The 20726-nt window shown below is 45.0% G+C and overlaps 1 protein-coding gene across 1 annotated transcript in view; it reads right to left on the minus strand.

Annotated features, from left to right (window-relative positions):
* LOC124545529 (diacylglycerol lipase-alpha) overlaps positions 1-20726 on the minus strand; it is a 454063-nt gene that overhangs the window by 310106 nt on the left and 123231 nt on the right. The window contains exons 6-7 of the mRNA XM_047124477.1: positions 10720-10804; positions 5316-5450 (exon numbers count right to left, since the gene is read on the minus strand). Of these exons, the coding sequence (XP_046980433.1) occupies positions 5316-5450; positions 10720-10804 (220 nt within the window). The remainder of the gene's footprint in view (positions 1-5315; positions 5451-10719; positions 10805-20726) is intronic.

A 20726-nucleotide genomic window follows, 5' to 3' on the forward strand; every position in this document is an offset into this window, starting at 1 on the left:
TTGCAAAGACATTAGCATTTCATACTTATTTTGACGACGCACTGTTAAACAAAGCAACGTTGAGTCTCTGTACGAGTAATAAAATTAAATCTAAAAACATAATTAACAACGGCTAAAACCGCTTTAACAAACTGTATTGCGTGTCGTCATCGGGCAATAACTTGTGTGGTGAAATTAGAAGTCGGGCATATAAAGCAAACTTAAAAATCCATTCAAGCTACAGTGGAGTCGGCACAACACGACGTGGGCAATTCTAGACACTAACTTGTCATGTCTGTTATACGCAGATAGGCCACTGTAGTGCGCGCGTGACTGAAGGAACTGTCACGGCGGCGACTGCAGCTGTTATGAAATGCGTGAAATGTATTTGCAGTCGCGAATAATCACTGTGTCTACGACCTGCACTCGCACATGCATTATGTACTTTCCCGTAAAGGGGAGATATTTTTATTTGAAAGTTGCTTGCCTGATATCGACGCACATGCATGCAGTGCGATATCGTATTTATCCGCCGGTACCAGGCATGTGAAATTCAATTAAAATGTGCCCATGTATGGATGTACCAGTGCTGGTTGTACACACATGAACGATGACATAGGGAAGTTTTGGTCTGGGCATGAAACCTGCACGGATAATCGTAAGTGGTTAAGGCGACTGCTCCCTACAAGCAGACATCTGCGTTCGAGCCCCGGTCTGGCAGAAATTTCCAGTTTCGTCATTTCATCATTCCAGCTGTAGGTTGTCCATATTCGCAACTGCGAATACATTTCATTTATTCCCAGATAATCGTATATTTTTGGTACGAAAAGAACATGGTCAACGAGAAACGAATTTACTTGCAGGTTATTGTTTGTACAGAATACAAACCGAGGAAATGAACATAATTACTAATAAAATCGCTTCGAAGGGAAGAAGTCTTGTCAGAAAAAAATTCTTTGTTCGTAATGTAACATTAGTACTAATGAAACATTAATTACGTTACAATATTACTTATGATTACGATAAAAAAGTGTGGAGAAGAAACTGGCGAAATTCACAAATACATGAAGAACAATACAGGGATAGTCGCAGAATCTTAATTATCACCTCTAAAATACCAAGTTACACAATATATTTTTTGTTCATTGCAAAGTTCATGTCTGCAGTACTAGTCCACACAAAAATTCGCGCGTCACAGTATCGTATCCCGCTTTTAGAGGAGCCAAAACAGAATAGGGCTCCCGACTGATAGAGGGCAGCTGGGCTGTACCGTATACCAAAGCGATAGATGAAAGTTTAGGCAACCCTCGTAAACAGTATCCACAAAACAAAACAAAACAAAACGCTCAAAGAGATAAGAATGATGTTTTCTACATCAAGGATGTTCTTACATAACTGCACGGAAGTGAGTCATGGGCTATACGTGAAAAGCGAAAGAGTAGACGTCAGGTAACAAATTATTTTTGTCGTAAAGATGATTGGATGCAGTGAAGTAGATACACTACTGTCCATTAAAATTGCTACACCACGAAGATGACGAGCTACAGACGTGAAATTTAACCGACAGAAAGAAGATGCTGTGATATGCAAAGGATTAGCTATCCAGAGCATTCACACAAGGTTGGCGCCGGTGGCGACACCTACAACGTGCAAACATGAGAAACGTTTCTAACCGATTTCTCGTACACAAACAGCAGTTGACCGGCGTTGCCTGGTGAAACGTTGTTGTGATGCCTCGTGTAAGGAGGAGAAATGCGTACCATCACGTTGCCGACTTTGATAAAGGTCGGATTGTAGCCTATCGCGATTGCGGCATGTTTTATCGCGACATTGCTGCTCGCATTGGTCGAGATCCAATGACTGTTAGCGGCATATGGAATCGGTGGGTTCAGGAGGGTAATACGGAACGCCGTGCTGGATCCCACGGACTCGTATCACTAGCAGTCGAGATGACAGGCACCTATCCACGTGGCTGTAACGGATCGTGCAGCCACGTCTCGATCCCTGGGTCAATAGATGGGGACGTTTGAAAGACAACAACCATCTGCACGAACAGTTCGACGACATTTGCAGCAGCATGGACTATCAGCTCGGAGACCATGCGTGCGGTTACCTTTGACGCTGCATGACAGACAGGAGCGCCTGCGATGGTGTACTCAACGACGAACCTGGGTGCCCGAATGGCAAAACGTCATTTTTTCGGATGAATCCAGGTTCTGTTTACAGCATCATAAAGGTCGGATCCTTGTTTGGCGACATCGCGGTGAACGCACATTGGAAGAGTGTATTCGTCATACTGGCGTATCACCCGGCGCGATGGTATGAGGTGCCATTGGTTATACGTTTCGGTTGCCTATTGTTGGCATTGACGACACTTTGAACAGTGGATGTTACATTTCAGATGTGTTACGACCCGTGGCTCTACCCTTCATTCGATCCCTGCGAAACCCTACATTTCAGCAGGATACTGCACGACCGCATGCTGCAGGTACTGTACGGGCCTTTCTGGATACAGAAAATGTTCGGTTGCTGCCCTGGCCAGCACATTCTCCAGATCTCTCACCAATTGAAAACGTCTGATCAATGGTGGCCGAGCAACTGGGTCGTCACAATACGCCATTCACTACTCTTGATGAACTGTGGTATCGTGCTGAAGCTGCATGGGCAGCTGTACGTGTACACGCCATCCAAGCTGTGTTTGACTCAATGCCCAGGCGTATCAAGGCCGTTATTACGGCCAGAGTTGGTTGTTCTGGGTACTGATTTCTCAGGATCTATGCCCCCAAATTGCGTGAGAATGTAATCACATGTCAGTTCTAGTGTAATATATTTGTCCAATGAATACCCGTTTATCATCTGCATTTCGTCTTGGTGTAGTAATTTTAACGGGCAGTAGTGTAGAATAAAGGACTATGGCATACAGACCAAACTGCTTATGAGCCAGGGGATAAAATCCACGGCAAAAGGACAAAATGCTGGGAACAGTTCAACGGAATGAAATCTCAAGATACACTGAAGCTCCAAAGAAACTGGCGTAGAGATGTAGGGATGCGTATTCAAATACAGAATGCGGCCCTGCGGCTGGCAACGCCTATATAAGACAAATGTCTGGCGCAGTTGTTGGATCGGTTACTGCTGTTACAATGGCAGGTTCTCAAGTTTTAAGTGAGTCTGAACGTGGTGTTAATGTCGGCACACGAGTGATGGTACACAGAATCCACGAGGCATTGGTAAAGTGGCGATTTTCCCGTAAGACCATTTCACCATTGTACCGTGAATATCGGGAATCCGGTCAAACATCAAATCTCCGATATCGCTGCGGCCGGAAAAAGATTCTGTAACAACGGGACCAACGACGACTTAACAGATTCGTTCAACTTGACCGACGTGCAACGTTTCCGCAAATTCTGCACATTTCAATGCTGGGCCACCAACAAGTGTCAGCGTGCGAACCATTCAATGAAACAACATCGATACGGGCTTTCGGAGCTCAAGGCCCATTCGTGCACCCTTGATCACTGCACGACACAAAGCTTTACGCCTCGCCTGGGCCCGTCGACATTGACATTGAACTATTCACGACTGGAAACAGGTTGCCTGGTCGTTCCATTTTCGTGTCAAATTTTTTCGAGCGGATGGACGTGTACGGGTATGGAGACAACGTCTTGAATCCATGGGATCTGCCTGCCAGCAGGGGACTGTTCAAGCTGGTGGAGGCCATGTAATGATGTGAGGCGTGTGCAGTTGCAGTGATATGGGGCCCCTGATACGTCTAGATACCAATCGTGACACGTAAGTAAGCATCTCGTCTGATCACTTGCAACCATTCGTGTCCACTGTGCATGCCGACGGACTTGGGCAATTCCAGCACGACAATGCGACACCCCACTCGTTCAGAATTGCTACAGAGTGGTCCCATGAACACACTTCTGAGTTTAAAAACTTCCGCTGGCTCCGAACTTGCCAGTCATGAACATTATTGAGCACATTTGGGGTGCCTTGCAACGTGCTGTTCGCAAGAGATCTCCACTCCCTGGTACTCTTACGGATAGCCTTGCAGGGTTCATGGTATCAATTCCCTCCATCACTACTTCAGACATTTTCGAGTCTACGTCAAGTCGTGTTGCGGCACATCTGCGTACTTGCGGGGGCTCTACACGGTATTAGACACGTATACCAGTTTCTCTGGTTCCACAGCGTCTAAATGTGTAGGAAGAAAACCTTAAGAAGGACGAGTAAAGAACAGGCTAGAACAGGCTAAGTACAAAGTGTAGAGGAACAATGCAAAAGGGGAGAATGAGCAGAATGAGACAGAACAAATGACGGAAAGGACCTCTGATCAGTCCGTAACTGGATCATCTATATCTACATCTACATTTATACCAAGCCACCCAACGGTGTGTGGCGGAGGGCACTTAACGTGCCACTGTCATTACCTCCCTTTCCTGTTCCAGTCGCGTATGGTTCGCGGGAAGGACGACTGCCGGAAAGCCTCCGTGCGCGCTCGAATCTCTCTAATTTTACATTCGTGATCTCGGGAGGTATAATATATTCGATACCTCATCCAGAAACGCACCCTCTCGAAACCTGGACAGCAAGCTACACCGTGATGCAAAGCGCCTCTCTTGCAGAGTCTGCCACTTGAGTTTGCTAAACATCTCCGTAACGCTATCACGCTTACGAAATAACCCTGTGACGAGACGCGCCGCTCTTCTTTGGACCTTCTCTATCTCCTCTGTCAACCCGACCTGCTACGGATCCCAACCTGATGAGCAATACTCAAGTATAGGTCGAACGAGTGTTTTTTAAGACACCTCCTTTGTCGATGGACTACATTTTCTAAGGACTCTCCCAATGTATCTCAACCTGGCATCCGCCTTACCAAGAATTAATTTTACATGATGATTCCTCTTCAAATCGTTCCTCACGCATACTCCCAGATATTTTACAGAAGTAACTGCTACCAGTGTTTGTTCCGCTATCATATAATCATACAATAAAGGACCCTTCTTTCTATGTATTCGCAATACCTTACATTCGTCTATGTTAAAGGTCAGTTGCCACTCCCTGCACAAAGTGCCTATCCGCTGCCGATCTTCCTGTATTTCGCTGCAATTTTCTAATGCTGCAACTTCTCTGTATACAGCATCATCCACGAAAAGCCGCATGGAACTTTCGACACTCATTTATATATATATATATATATATATATATATATATATATATATATATATACCATTCGGAAGTAGCTCGACGAAATAACGAGAGTAATTCTGGTTGTAATCGGACTACAGCTCCTCAGAGCCAGAACGCAGACTGCTGGCTGCCTCACTCACCTCCTTGACGACGGCTTCGCGCTCGATCTTCTGGAACTTCCTGAGCAGCACCAGGCCGGCCACCACGTCGGAAGGCACGACGTCCAGGTCGCGGAAGAACTCGGACAGCAGACGCGCGATGTCCGCGAACGAGTTCTGCGGGCACACCACGTCCTCACACTGTAACTCACGACTGCTCTAGATACTCTACTCACGACAGACATGCTAAGAGAAGTATAGTACTCACCAGAGTGTCCAATTAATGGTATCGATACCTTGAGGAATCTTATCTGTGATAAAAAGATTAGAGTAGATATTGCAATTTTTGTCAAATAAAGGCACTAATGCAGACTGAGGTTTTTACATTATGGAAATGGTGTAAGACCAAGCAACCTAAACAAATCTGCATCTGCATCCCACTGAGAAAGACTGATAAGAATACGCAAGTGTTATACTTAGCATAAAAAGGAGCCGCTTTGAATCTGCTGTACGAAACAGAAATACACACCCACAGAAAACAATTCCTCTTAATCAGCATACTGTCTTGGCTAACGCTTCTATCCTGAAAAGCTTCCAGAATATGCTTTCCGGAGCCTGGTATAAATCAAGTTTCTCCATCTATTTGCAGATCGAGTGACAAATTTTATAATTGTAATTTTGTTTTTGTGAGGGGCCACAGCCTCTAAACGTTTTGTAAAGGAAAGTATAGTCCCTAGCAAGCTGTGCCACTCTGTATTAATTGTGCGACTGACTAACTTTTCAAGCACTTAAAACATTTTAACATCAGTACATTACTTGCAGACACTATCAGACATAATAAAAATCGTGTTACAAACATGGCACGTGCTGTTACTGCTACTTCCATGTGGATAAGCACCAAATGGTTCATCACATTAGATGTGGCACATCAATCAAAGTAAAGTTCCACACATGAGGCCACGTTGTACACAGATCATATACAACATCATCATCTGGATAAAGACCATGTCATTATATTAAAGGCTCACATGACAATATATGTAAACTGTAACCACTGTGCATACTGACAGTTACAATCAACTGTTACTCGAAATCGGACGATCGCACAGTTAATAACGAATGTTACGGCCTAATTCAGACCATGTTTTCCTTTAAAAAATCTTAAAATATTGTATTTATCTGCTATAGTTATTAATTTTCGTGGTACTAACTATTAATCAATTTTAATGCACTGTCGTCAGCACTATTCAAGTTACACATGAGGTTCTTACATATCTTCTTATCTGTATACAGGGTGATCAGATACGGTCTGAAAAGCTCGTAAAAGTGTTGTACAGTAGCCTGTGCTGAGACTTAATTGTTAAGAAAAAATTCGAAACATTGCATAGTTTCTGAGATAATTATTATTGAAGTTAGCAAAAACAAGTACTGCGTTTACTTTCCTAAAAGAAAACAAGAGAGCTATACAAAAATTGGACATGGGATGGTAGTAAGGATCGAAGCCGAACCAGTGGCTGAGCAAACTCGCGCGGTTATGGTATCAAGTGACACCAATTCTATCTTGCGAGTCGCTTGAATACGAAAGCCCCACATGCTGATTCGCTACCTTCATTGCTAAATAACTCACAAACGACGCAACGTGTAGAGTAGCGACTTAGGATGATACTTGTTAATTGTTTGAAGCCACGTGTTTTAAATACGTTTCCTAAAAATCGATAAAATAGCAGCACAACCTATATTTACGTGTGTCTTCTTAAAAACTGGAGGAAATCTATAAAACAGCAACGAAAAAAATCGCTAAAAGCTAGCCACGGAACGGTAAACGGCTCGAATGTTGCAGGAAATAGCGTTGGGTGCTGAACATTCATGAAAACTAGGCCAATAGTGCTGGGTGTTGCACCACGCTGGAAATTTACAATATCACATGGATTTACTGATGCTGCTGCTACTTGAGTGAGACCCAGATTAAGAGTTCCAGTGTTAGGATTCTGGAGGGGGGGGGGGGGGGGGGCGGACACTAAGGGGAGATGGTGGCCTGGACAATCGGAGTATATTGAGGGGGACGGGCACAATGGGGAAGACGCCATTTTTTGACTCATTAACTACCACATTAGTGTGACAATTGTCACTATACGTTAAAAGCATCTGAATACCGGAGTAAACACGAACCCAACTAGACTGCCATGTCGTATGTAAATTATGGTAATTATATTGACAGTTTCTGGGTATTGATTGCTATTATAATGCCAGTAACTACCCATTACTTATGTCATAAATTAACAAAACATGTCCGTAACTGTGCGGTTTTTTTACGTAAGGAAACCTAGGACAATTTGGTGGCTTGTTTACTTAAGGAGAACAATGGGGCCATTGTCACTAAACCGGTGTACGTCCATACTCCCACAGTCTTTCATTTCAGGTTGTCCACAAGCGACCTGCCAAATATGAGCCGAATAGGTTGGCCATTTCTGGGATCTTCCTCTTGTCAGTCTCACGTAAATAACTATGTTTAAACGTAACACGATACAACTATGATGCCTCACATGATCCCAAAATTAATATTTTAGTCTTCTTAAAAACTTTCTTATTGCTAGTTTCTAAGAGCTCAAATAGGACACAAACAGCGACGATATTTATCGTTATACAGGTGAAACAATTTCATGACTCTGATTGTATTCTATTTTTCATCCTGGAACAATTTATCACATACATCAATGAAATTTGAGGTAGTTAATCCATTTTTCAGTCAAATATGTGTTTGGTTCTGTGTCCTTTAACAGGTTGAAGTAAAAACAATATTTTTCTTGAAAATTTCTTGTCAATTTAGATTTTATTCTTTTTGTGGCTAGAATTTTCATTTGGAAAGTACTCCATCACGTTATACAACAAAAACAAAGATGTGTAATATTTTTTTTCCGTATTTTTACTAACATCTGAAACTATCACCAACTAGTAATCTGTTACGTCTTCCACAGATCTTTTGAACGAATCTTTTATCAGAAGGATATGGAACGACTTAGTTTATACTTGTATATACAGAATTAGTGTTAACATTAGTATACACATTATTATTTTTAGTCCTACTCATGCTACTACACCTTTTTTTTACTAGCTACTAGTTTTGTAAATAGAAATTCGTGATAGGAAACGGAGGAGTCGTTATGAAGAAATGATTTTAATTTATATTTAAAACCTGCTTCACTATGTGTCAGACTTTTATTTTACTGGGCAAATGTTGTTGCTGCATATTGAACTCTTTTATGAGCTACTGACAGCTTTAACAACAGGTAATAAAAGTAATTTTTTTCGTATAGTGTTTAGGTACGTACATCACTCTTCTTCTCAAATTCTGATGGATTTTTCATGACGAATTTCACTAGCGAATGCATTTACTGTGACGGTACACTTAAAATTCATAGCTTCTTGGAGAGGTACCTACGTGACATAGATAGGTGGACACCACATATTATTCTTACTGCTCGCATTTGTGCAATAAAAACTTTCTTTGTAAGTGATGAGCTACCCCAGAATGTTATTTATATGACATTACTGTGTGTAAATATGCAAAACATGACACAAATTTGATACGTTTACTTTCAAGATTATCAGGTATACTACGATTAAAAGTAACTGAGCTTAATTATTTGAGAAGCTCAGTAATATGCCTCTTCCAGTTGAAATTTTCATCAATATCTGCAGAAAAAAAATTGGAGCATTCTAGCAAACTTACTGATTTCTGCACATGTGCTACATCAATTGCTGGTATGGCTGTTTGGTATACATAACTGAATGTAGTGTGCGTTTTGCTTCAAAATTTAGGATGAGTCCATTTCCAGACAGCATTTAATAATTCTTTGGAAAATATCATTTAGCAACTCTTCTGTTGCTTTCTATCTCTAATGGTATTTATTGCAACACTAGTATCAACACAAAAAGTACAAATTTTGCTTGTTGAATCTTAAGTGGAAGGTCATTCACACACATAAAGGAGTGGATCCAAAACTGAACCCTGTGGGGCTTCCTATGTGATTTTTTTTTTACCCCACCCCACCCCACCCCAGCCACGAAAATTCTATGCCTTTCTAACACTGAACTGTTCAACACAACCTTTTGCATTTCGTCTGTCAAGAATGATTCAAGCCAGCTGTGTGTAAAGCAAAGCCATCAGTTTCACAAAACTTGAGTTTTTGTATGAGTGTATCATGATCTACATAATCTCATTTACTAGTTTTGTTGCTTTGTATGAACTTGCCTCAGGGTTGGAATGTGCCACACTGTTTGTTTCCATTAACTGTGAATCATAATCAGATAATCCGTCATCAACTGAGTACACATTAAGTGTTTCATCCTGAGCACTGTCTATAAAATGCAATCAATGTCTCACTATTTTTCTACACACAAGTTGGAAAACTGACTAGTGAAATTACGTTGAAACATCGAAATGATAGTTCCAGTTCACTCTTCCACTCTGTATCTTTTAGGAAATCTACACTGAATCTCCACGAATCACTGTTTCTTCTTGTCTGACAGGTAGGTAAATAATGCATCTAGATCTCTCATAAACAGCTGAAAGATTCCTAGAGGGTATCTGTAGCCGGTTACAGTAAACAGAGAGGTATTCCGCAGTAAAAACTCACAAGCACATGCTTGTAGGTCCTGATCGACACAAAAACTATTTGTTTCAAAATTGTTGGCTTTTTGTCCAACTTTAATATATGTTGCAAGTCCTCCTTTTCCCATGTTAACTGTACACGAAAATGAGCCAAATCTATAATGCCTGATATTTAACTTCTCCATCCCTATGGCTGCATGGTGTTCAGAGAGGCACAGAGCATCTATCACTTTTCTACATCTTCTAGGCACACAATGAGCTCATACATCTTGTTTTTCAACCCTCTAACGTTCTGATGAAACTAAGTTTTATTTCTCTGGGAGCTGCTCTAATTTCTTTCAATACTTTCTGTCTGTACATGACTCTAACCTAAAAATATGCCCCTTTAATTCCGTACTCACAATAATTTTGTTCTGTATGATCGTAGCCCCCCTTAAACTTCCTACAAGATGCTCAACTAATCTTTTCTTTCCCCCCGTATTCAAGTGCAGGCCACGATTAGTGTTTTCCCATCTCCCAATTGCAGTGACAGGCACGGCACAGATAGGATACTTTGTTTCAGCCAAAGACAATTTGCTCACCACTTTGTTCACACTGCTAACAGCTGTGTTACCCAGGGCTGGTCACGTTGGTGTAAGACCTCGACAGACCACACAGGAGTGTCTGTTGTTTTGCTCCCATTTCCTCCAGTCACATTTAATGCTACAGTCTAAGTTGTAAGTAGCAGAAATGACCCTGCATCCCTTACTTTCGTGACGAGCTCTACATCCACTTATACAATTGCCATACCCTTTCGTTAGATGTGTGGAACGGATGTTACGTTAGCGGACTCACCCGGTTCCTGTCGCTGTTCCCCATGCAGCAGAAGAGCAGTCTACACCGGTGATTCCAGCTGTCTTGGTACGCCCGGATCACCTTCCTGGAAGCAGGCAAGCAACACATGTTATAGCAACACATAACCTTCCTCCGTAGCACCTACATGGATAGTGTTTGTCATTTATCAGACAGCTGTAAATTTCATTGATCTTCATGATTCCTCCTTTCGTATTGGATCACGGGAACTGGTTTCTAAAAGCGATAGGTAGATTACTCAAAAGTTTGTCAGTCTATTTATTGAAATATTTTGCGAAACGTTCACAGTGAAATCAGTTGAAAACTCTTACGTTAGTTCAACTAGATTTGACCCTGCGCAGAGGACTTTTCAAAAACTTTAACATATTGATGCAGACATGATCTTCAGTTTAATACACGCTGAAAAATAGCGAAGTGTTATGTGTTATTAGCCTGGAGTAGAAGCCTGGACATCAAAAGCTCTCACACGGAAAGACTAAAGGCATTTGAAAAATGTTAAGAATCTCGTATGCAGATTACGTTACTTACACTGAAGAACTTCACAGTGCTGGGAAACACCTTACAGTAAAAAACAAACATCAAATGCACAGAAGCAGCACATTTTGTACAAAATTTTTTAAAGCGTAAGGTACAGATTCCTGAAACTCATTACTGAAAGAAAGATAAAAGGCGAACGTGGGTGGGAAAGAGTTTCGTGGTCACAGAGTGGAACAACATCTCTGACATCGCCATCTTCGTTATAACAGCTAAGAAGAGAGAGGAATACACCATGATGGTCGCGGTCGCCAACCTTCTATGACGAGACAGCACACACACAGTCGTTATTCAGTCAATATTGTATCCATGAGATACAACTCTAAAAAATAATCGATATTGGCATACTAAACTAACGCTAAATCACAGTAAGACTCAGTTTTTGCAGTTTCTGACACACAATTCAACAAAACCTAATGGTTTAATTTCACGGAATGGGCATATGGTTAGTCATATATATACTGAGAGGCCAATGTCAAAATACCCAGATTCATGAACAGGGGTCGACAAGAGGTTCGTGAGCTTACACCACTTACTGCCCGAACCGCCCGTTTCTGAGCCAAAAATATCCTTTTACAATGGAAAAAGTTGCCCCAAAATACACTCCTGGAAATTGAAATAAGAACACCGTGAATTCATTGTCCCAGGAAGGGGAAACTTTATTGACACATTCCTGGGGTCAGATACATCACATGATCACACTGACAGAACCACAGGCACATAGACACAGGCAACAGAGCATGCACAATGACGGCACTAGTACAGTGTATATCCACCTTTCGCAGCAATGCAGGCTGCTATTCTCCCATGGAGACGATCGTAGAGATGCTGGATGTAGTCCTGTGGAACGGCTTGCCATGCCATTTCCACCTGGCGCCTCAGTTGGACCAGCGTTCGTGCTGGACGTGCAGACCGCGTGAGACGACGCTTCATCCAGTCCCAAACATGCTCAATGGGGGACAGATCCGGAGATCTTGCTGGCCAGGGTAGTTGACTTACACCTTCCAGAGCATGTTGGATGGCACGGGATACATGCGGACGTGCATTGTCCTGTTGGAACAGCAAGTTCCCTTGCCGGTCTAGGAATGGTAGAACGATGGGTTCGATGACGGTTTGGATGTACCATGCACTATTCAGTGTCCCCTCGACGATCACCAGTGGTGTACGGCCAGTGTAGGAGATCGCTCCCCACACCATGATGCCGGGTGTTGGCCCTGTGTGCCTCGGTCGTATGCAGTCCTGATTGTGGCGCTCACCTGCACGGCGCCAAACACGCATACGACCATCATTGGCACCAAGGCAGAAGCGACTCTCATCGCTGAAGACGACACGTCTCCATTCGTCCCTCCATTCACGCCTGTCGCGACACCACTGGAGGCGGGCTGCACGATGTTGGGGCGTGAGCGGAAGACGGCCTAACGGTGTGCGGGACCATAGCCCAGCTTCATGGAGACGGTTGCGAATGGTCCTCGCCGATACCCCAGGAGCAACAGTGTCCCTAATTTGCTGGGAAGTGGCGGTGCGGTCCCCTACGGCACAGCGTAGGATCCTACGGTCTTGGCGTGCATCCGTGCGTCGCTGCGGTCCGATCCCAGGTCGACGGGCACGTGCACCTTCCGCCGACCACTGGCGACAACATCGATGTACTGTGGAGACCTCACGCCCCACGTGTTGAGCAATTCGGCGGTACGTCCACCCGGCCTCCCGCATGCCCACTATACGCCCTCGCTCAAAGTCCGTCAACTGCACATAGGTTCACGTCCACGCTGTCGCGGCATGCTACCAGTGTTAAAGACTGCGATGGAGCTCCGTATGCCACGGCAAACTGGGTGACACTGACGGCGGCGGTGCACAAATACTGCGCAGCTAGCGCCATTCGACGGCCAACACCGCGGTTCCTGGTGTGTCCGCTGTGCCGTGCGTGTGATCATTGCTTGTACAGCCCTGTCGCAGTGTCCGGAGCAAGTATGGTGGGTCTGACACACCGGTGTCAATGTGTTCTTTTTTCCATTTCCAGGAGTGTATAATACCATGCGACATAAGCAAATGAAAATAAGCAAAGTAGACTGATTTTCGTGTCGAAGGATCACTCACTTCAGATACCGTTCGAAAAGTGAAGATGGCAGCATTAAGCCTTTGATTAAGATTCTGTACGACAGTTTACTATCTGAACACTAGAAATTTGAACTGTTCAGTATCACTAATCATGTGCCCATTCTGTGAAATTAAAACATTAGATTTAGTTGAATTGTGCCTCAGAAAACTGTAACAACTGAGTCTTACTGTGATTTAGCGTTAGCTTAGTATGCCAATATCCACTATTTTTGAGAGTTGCATATGGGGCCTGAAGATGCCATAATGAATTGCCGAAACTGGTAGCGAAAATAAAATGAAGTAACATCAAAATTGCACGGTTGTTTAGGGAATTTCAATGTTAAAAACTATGAGTTTGTGGTCGTTCCATTTAAAATCGCACGAAATTGTTACAACCAGGTTCTTGTACGTGTTGCCTGATGCCAGTTGTAGCTCTTTGATACTGCCGTCATAGGGTAGTGCGAGGGGTGTTCAGTAAGTAATGCGATACATTTTTTCCTCGGCTAGTTTCCGTTGAAAAATGCGGAATTTATTGTGGCACATAGTGGAAGATTCCCACTTCAGCTCCTATAGTTTAATGGAATTTCGACAGGTGGTGGGGCTGTATGTTGCCTTCAGATAGGCCTCTGTAACGGCGCTGCGTTCCAAACGGAGAGCTGTTATTGAGTTTCTTTTGGCTGAAATCCAGAGCATCGCAGATATTCATCGGCGCTTGGAGGATGTCTGTGGGGAGGTGACAGTGAACAAAAGCACAGTTTGGACGAGACTTCTGTCGTCATGACAACACGGTCGTGCAAACCTGTCCGATCTCAAACAGTCGGCCGCACACGGCTGTGACTCCTGAAACGCTGGAACGTGCGGACACTCTCATTCGAAGAGACAGAATAAGCACGATCAAACACTTCGCTGCACAACTGGATGCATCTGTTGGTAGTGCTGACACACGTGCCCACCCGTTAGGGTACTCAAAGGTGTGTTGACATTGGGTTGCTCCCCGCTTCACTGCTCACAGAAGACCATAAAGGGCAACGAACGACCTACTGTGCGGAACTGCTTGCGCGTTACGAGGCTGATCGTGATGATATGTTGTGGAACATTGACACAGGCGATGAGACACGGGTTCATCACGCCGAAATCGGCAATCCATGGTGTAGCATCACACAACCTCTCCTCCGAAGAAAAAGTTCAAAGCCGCACCGTCAGCCGGTAAAGTCGTGGCGACGGTCCTCTGGGACTCTGAAGGTGTTATTCTGTCTGACGTCCACCACCATGGTGCAACGATGAGGTCTTAAGTGTATTGTGCTGCCCTCAGGAAATACACTACTGGCCATTAAAATTGCTACACCACGAAGTTGACGTGCTACAGACGCGAAATTTAACCGACAGGCAAAAGAGGCTCTGATATGCAAATGATTTGCTTTTCAGAGCATTCACACAAGGTTGACGCCGGTGGCGACAACTACAACTTGCTGACATGAGGAAAGTTTCCAACCGATTTCTTATACACAAAGAGCAGTTCTTTGGTGTTGCCTGGTGAAACGTTGTTGTGATGCCTCATGCAAGGAGGAGAAATGCGTACCATCACGTTTCCGACTTTGATGAAGGTCGGATTGTAGCCTATCGCGACATTGCTGCTCGCGTTAGTCGAGATCCAATGACTGTTAGCAGAATATGGAATCGGTAGGTTCAGGAGGGTAATACGGAACGCCGTACTGGATCCCAACGGCCTCGTATCACTAGCAGTCGAGATAACAGGCATCTTATCCGCATGGCTGTAACGGATCGTGCAACCACGTCTCGATCCCTGAGTCACCAGATGGGAACGTTTGCAAGACAAGAACCATCTGGACGAACAGTTCGACGACGTTTGCAGCAGCATGGACTATCAGCTCGGAGACCATGGCTGCAGTTACCCTTGACGCTATACCACAGACAGGAGCGCCTGCAATGATATACTAAACGACGAACGTGGGTGCACGAATGGCAAAATGTCATTTTTTCGGATGAATCCAGGTTATGTTTACAGCCTCATGATAGTCGCATCCGTGTTTGGCGACATTGCGGTGAACGCACATTGGAAGCGTCTATTCGTCATCGCCATGCTGGCGTATCACCCGGCGTGATGGCATGGGGTGCCACTGGTTACACGTCTCGGTCACCTCTTGCTCGCATTGACGGCACTTTGAACAGTGGACGTTTTACGAACCGTAGCTCTACCCTTCATTCGATCCCTGCAAAACCCTTCATTTCTGCAGGATAATGCACGACCGCACGTTGCAGGTCCTGTGCGGGCCTTTCTGGATACAGAAAATGTTCGACTGTGCCCTGGCCAACACATTCTCCAGATCTCTCACCGATTGAAAACGTCTGGTCAATGGTGGCGGAGCAACTAGCTCGTCACAATACGCCAGTCACTACTCTTGATGAACTGTGGTATCGTGTTGAAGCTGCATGGGTAGCTGTACCTGTACACGCCATCCATGCTCTGTTTGACTCAATCCCCAGGCGTATCAAGGCCGTTATTACGACCAGAGGCGGTTGTTCTGGGTACTGATTTCTCAGGATCTATGCACCCAAAATGTGTGAAAATGTAATCACATGTCAGGTCTAGTATAATATATTTGTCCAATGAATACCCGTTTATCATCTGCATTTCTTCTTGGTGTAGCAATTTTAATGGCCAGTAGTGTTGAAGAAACGACTTCAGCGTGTCTGTTGCCACAGAAATGCAAACGAACTTCTCCTTCTGAATGACTAAGCAAGGTCTCGCACAAGTGTGCTCACAAAACGTGACTGGACTGTGACGCTTCCTTATCCGCCCTAAACCCTGAAACTGGAACCGTCCTACATCAATCTGTCTGTCCCTGTGAAGGCTGCACTCCGCGGGAAGCTGTACGTGAATGATGGGGAGGCTACTGATGCAGCAAGACGTTGGCTCTGATGTCGACCAGTGGAGTGGTAGCATGCGGACACACACGCCCTACCAGTAAGGTGGTGTAAGGCCGTCGCGTTGAAAGGAGATTGTTATGAAAAATAGGTTGTTGCAGCAAAAAGAGTGGGGAACAATATGCTGTATTGCAGGGCTTCCGAACCTTTTCGGCTGGTGGACCCCTTCTTCAGTCGAAAATCCATGGCGGACCCCTAATCTGTTCCCAATGACCGCCCATCTCTCCCCCCCCCCCCCCTCGCCCCCCCCCCACCCCTACGAAGTATCAATAGTCGTTGGTTTAGAGATGAATGAAAACAACACGAAGGTCAAAAATCGACTTATGAAATAGGTAGTGCACTGACAAAGCAAGGTTAACATTTAATGATGCCTGGGGCCGCATACGTGTCAGCGAGTGCTGTGATTGGTCGACAAAGCTCGCTCCGCGCATGTGTAAAAGGTTCCAGCGCATCTACCGCCGTGAGCCGGCTCACAAACGACCCCCGTATTGTTGCGGAACAGTCGATCAGAGAAGCCGCATTCTCTGGTACTAAACTGTGTATGCGTTCTCACTTAGGGACCGCAATACACCTGAAGTAAAAGTACAAATTTTTTTCACACGGAAAAAAAAGTGATGGATTTTCACATTTTTATTCAATAATTTCTGTGGTGTCACCGCCAGACACCACACTTGCTAAGTGGTAGCCTTTAAATCGGCCGCGGTCCATTAATATACGCCGGACCCGCGTGTCGCCACTGTCAGTGATAGCAGACCGAGCGCCACCACACGGCAGGTCTAGAGAGATTTACTAGCACTCGCCCCAGTTGTACAGCCGACTTTGCTAGCGACGCTACACTGACAAATACGCTCTCATTTGCTGAGACGATAGTTAGCATAGCCTTCAGCTACATTTGCTACGACCTAGCAAGGCGCTGTATTCAATTGATATTGAGATTCTATTAATGTATCATCAAGAGCGATGTTCTACAAATGTGGATTAAAGTTAAGTATTCCAGAAGCTACGTACTTTTCTTTATAGCATTCATTACGTATCCTGTTTCAGACCTCACGCCAGCCTGCGTGAGTTTAAGCGCGTGCCTTTCGGCTTCCTCTCATTGTGTCTAGGCTGTCTTGTCTAGACACAACATATTTGGCGACGACGGATACAAACGGTCGTATTGCTCTAATTTACTTGTGTCATGGCTTCGCCACAATCTCCAGATGTACTGTCCGAATTTTATCGCTTGCAGAATCAGCAGACGCAGGCGTTTTGGATGCCCTTGGACAGCTCGTACAGGGTCAACGTGCAATGCACAACGATGCGGCAGCCGCCGCTCCACCGCTACCGCAGCCACAACACGCAGTTGCACCACCTTTTCGTCCATTCGATGCGGCGATGGAAAGCTGGACGGAGTGGTCACGCCAATTTGGATTCCATCTCGCCGCCTACAGAATTCAAGGTAACGAGCGGCAGCCTCTCACTTATTATCATGTGTCGGCGTCCAGACGTACCGTGTGATAGGGAAATTGTTTCCCCGACGCGACGTAGCAACTCTGTCCTACGAAGAAATTTTGCCTGCATTAGATGCATATTTCAAGGCATCAGTCAATGTAGATGCAAAAAGGTATACGTTCTTTCGTACAAAACGTATGGCCGGTCAAACTAATCGGGAGTGGGTTGCAACTTTGCAAGGCCTTACTAGGGATTGTGCTTTTGAGTGTGAATGTGGACTCCCTTATTCAGATACTATGGTGCGTGATGCAATTGCACAGAACGTTTCTGATGCTCGTATACGGGAGCAAGTTTTGAAACTAGTCAATCCCTCCCTTCAACAAGTGATAGACATATTGGATAGGCAAGACACACTTGACTTTGCTCAGGAATCATTTGAAACTTCACCAGCCATGTGTCACATTAACCGGCCCGCTGGGCGAGCTGCACGGAACGGTAAACAGCCCTCGCGCACGTCCGCGCAGCCACGTGTACCACGCAAGCACGCAAATGCAGTGAAATCATGCCCACGGTATGCTGCTAGACATTTGCATGAGAATTGCCCGTCACGCCAAGCTATTTGCTTTTTCTGTAATAGAACAGGACATGTTCAGAGTGTTTGCCAGAAAAAGCTCAGATCAGACACTCACAACCATTCCAGGCCCTTTGCTTCACGCCGGAATCGACCAAAGAATACTCAGGCTCGTGAACCTTCGCCCATGGACATTCATGTAGTTAATTCCACTCCGCCCAGTGCCACTCTCTCTAGCAGTGACTGTGTTCGTCTCACAAATAGTGTGCGTCGACGTCGCAGGAAATCACGTCAAGTAGCAAGTGCTTCTGTACCAGTGTCTGTTCGAATTGCACGAGACAGTCGCTCTTGTCGTCAGCAGGATAATAAAATTTTTGTAGACTTGGACATTAATGGCAACGTGATCCCTTTCCAGCTCGATACCGGAGCTGCAGTTTCATTGATCAATAAAGACACTTACAAACAACTGGGCACACCTCCGTTGCGTGCCGCAAATGTTAAGCTAACTACATATTCAGGTCACAAGATCCCTGTGTTAGGACAGTGCAGCCTTCTTGCCACATACAAGGGACAAACAAAACTTGTGTCATTTTACGTACTTCGTTCTTCTTCTGCAGTGAACTTGTTTGGTTTAGATTTATTTCAGTTGTTTAACTTGTCTATAGTCAATCAGGTCCTATCAGTGAACCAGACTGTGCCTTCAGCGAGTGTTTCTAGTCTATGTGAAGAATTTGCAGACATTTTTGCACTGGGCCTTGGTTGCGCTAAGAACTATAAAGCACATTTGGAACTGAAAGTAAACGCGCAACCGAAATTTTTCAGAGCGCGCAATGTTCCCCACGCATTGCGTGATGAGGTCGCAAGAACATTAAATGATTTGGAGTCACAAGGTGTGATTGAATGTGCACAATGCCTCATCCATTTCAGCTCCACTTCATCGCTTACGCTGTAAAGGAGTTCCGTTTGTCTGGACGACGGAATGCGAACGCGCCTTTCGCCAGTTGAAATCGGAGCTGCTTTCTCGTACTTGCCTTACGCCATTTCATCCCCAGAAACCCCTTTTGTTGATGGTAGATGCATCGGATTTCGGGATCGGTGCTGTGCTTGTGCACAAAGATGGGTCGCATGATCGCCCTATTGCCTTTGCGTCCAAATTGCTCTCGTCTGCGCAAAGAAATTATTCACAGATAGAGAAAGAAGCTTTGGCTCTCGTATTTGGTGTTACTAAGTTTCATGATTTCTTGTATGGTCATCACTTTACCATCATCACAGACCACAAACCTTTGACGTCGCTTTTTCATCCGAACAAGCCTGTACCTCCACGTACAGAGCAGAAATTCATTCGCTGGTCTATTTTCCTCTCGCAGTACCGCTACGATATCTTGTATCGGTCCACTGCTAAGCACGGAAACGCCGATGCGTTGTCCCGTTTGCCTGTTGCTGAGGATCGAGCATTCGATTCTTCCGAACTTTCTTGCATGTTCATTGATTCGGAAACCGATGACGTGGTCGAATCGTTTCCGATTGATTTTCGTCGTGTTGCTACAGCCACAGCTGCTGACCCTGTCCTTGCTACCGTTTTGCGTTTTGAGGTACGCAATGGCCATTGTCAAAGTCACGGATCGAGGATCCGTTGGTTCGCCGATTTTTTGCTCACAAGGAGAGACTTTTTGTTCGACGTGGTGTTTTGCTGTTGCGTTCTGATAATGATCAGTCCAGGGTCGTGGTCCCACGTTCGTTACAGTCCTCTGTCTTACGGCTTCTCCACCAAGGACATTGGGGTATAGTGCGCACGAAACAAGTTGCTCGTCAGCAGTGTACTTGGTTCGGAATCGATGCTGCGATTACGAATATGTGCTCTTCTTGCATGGCGTGTGCCGAACAACAATCCGCACCACCGTGGAAATTCTTTGCATGACCGAAAGCCACTTCCCCTTGGCAACGCTTGCACAAAGATTTTGCTGGTCCATTTTGGAATGCTCGATGGTTGGTTGTGGTCGATTCTTTCAGTAATTTTCTTTTTGTTGTCCGGATGTCTGCCACGTCGTCATCTGCCACCATCCAAGCGTTATCCGCTATCTTTTGCATTGAAGGTCTTGCACAGACTATTGTTTCCGACAATGGCCCACAATTCATGTCCGCAGAATTTCAGTCATTCTGCAAGGCCAATGGTATTCAACATCTGACATCCGCGCCGTTTTCGCCACAGTCAAACGGTGCCGCTGAACGATTGGTTCGGACTTTCAGGTCACAGATGTTGAAGTTGAAAGAGTCGCATTCTCGGGAGGACGCGTTGTTGCTCTTTTTGTCTTCGTATCGCTCTCAGCCCCGAGATGGTCGCTCGCTGGCTGAGTTGTTGCACGGTCGTCCTCATCGAACCTTGATGTCTTTGCTGCATCCGCCACATCAG

This window comes from Schistocerca americana, chromosome 8 (genome assembly GCF_021461395.2).
Source record: "Schistocerca americana isolate TAMUIC-IGC-003095 chromosome 8, iqSchAmer2.1, whole genome shotgun sequence".
Lineage (NCBI taxonomy): Eukaryota > Metazoa > Arthropoda > Insecta > Orthoptera > Acrididae > Schistocerca > Schistocerca americana.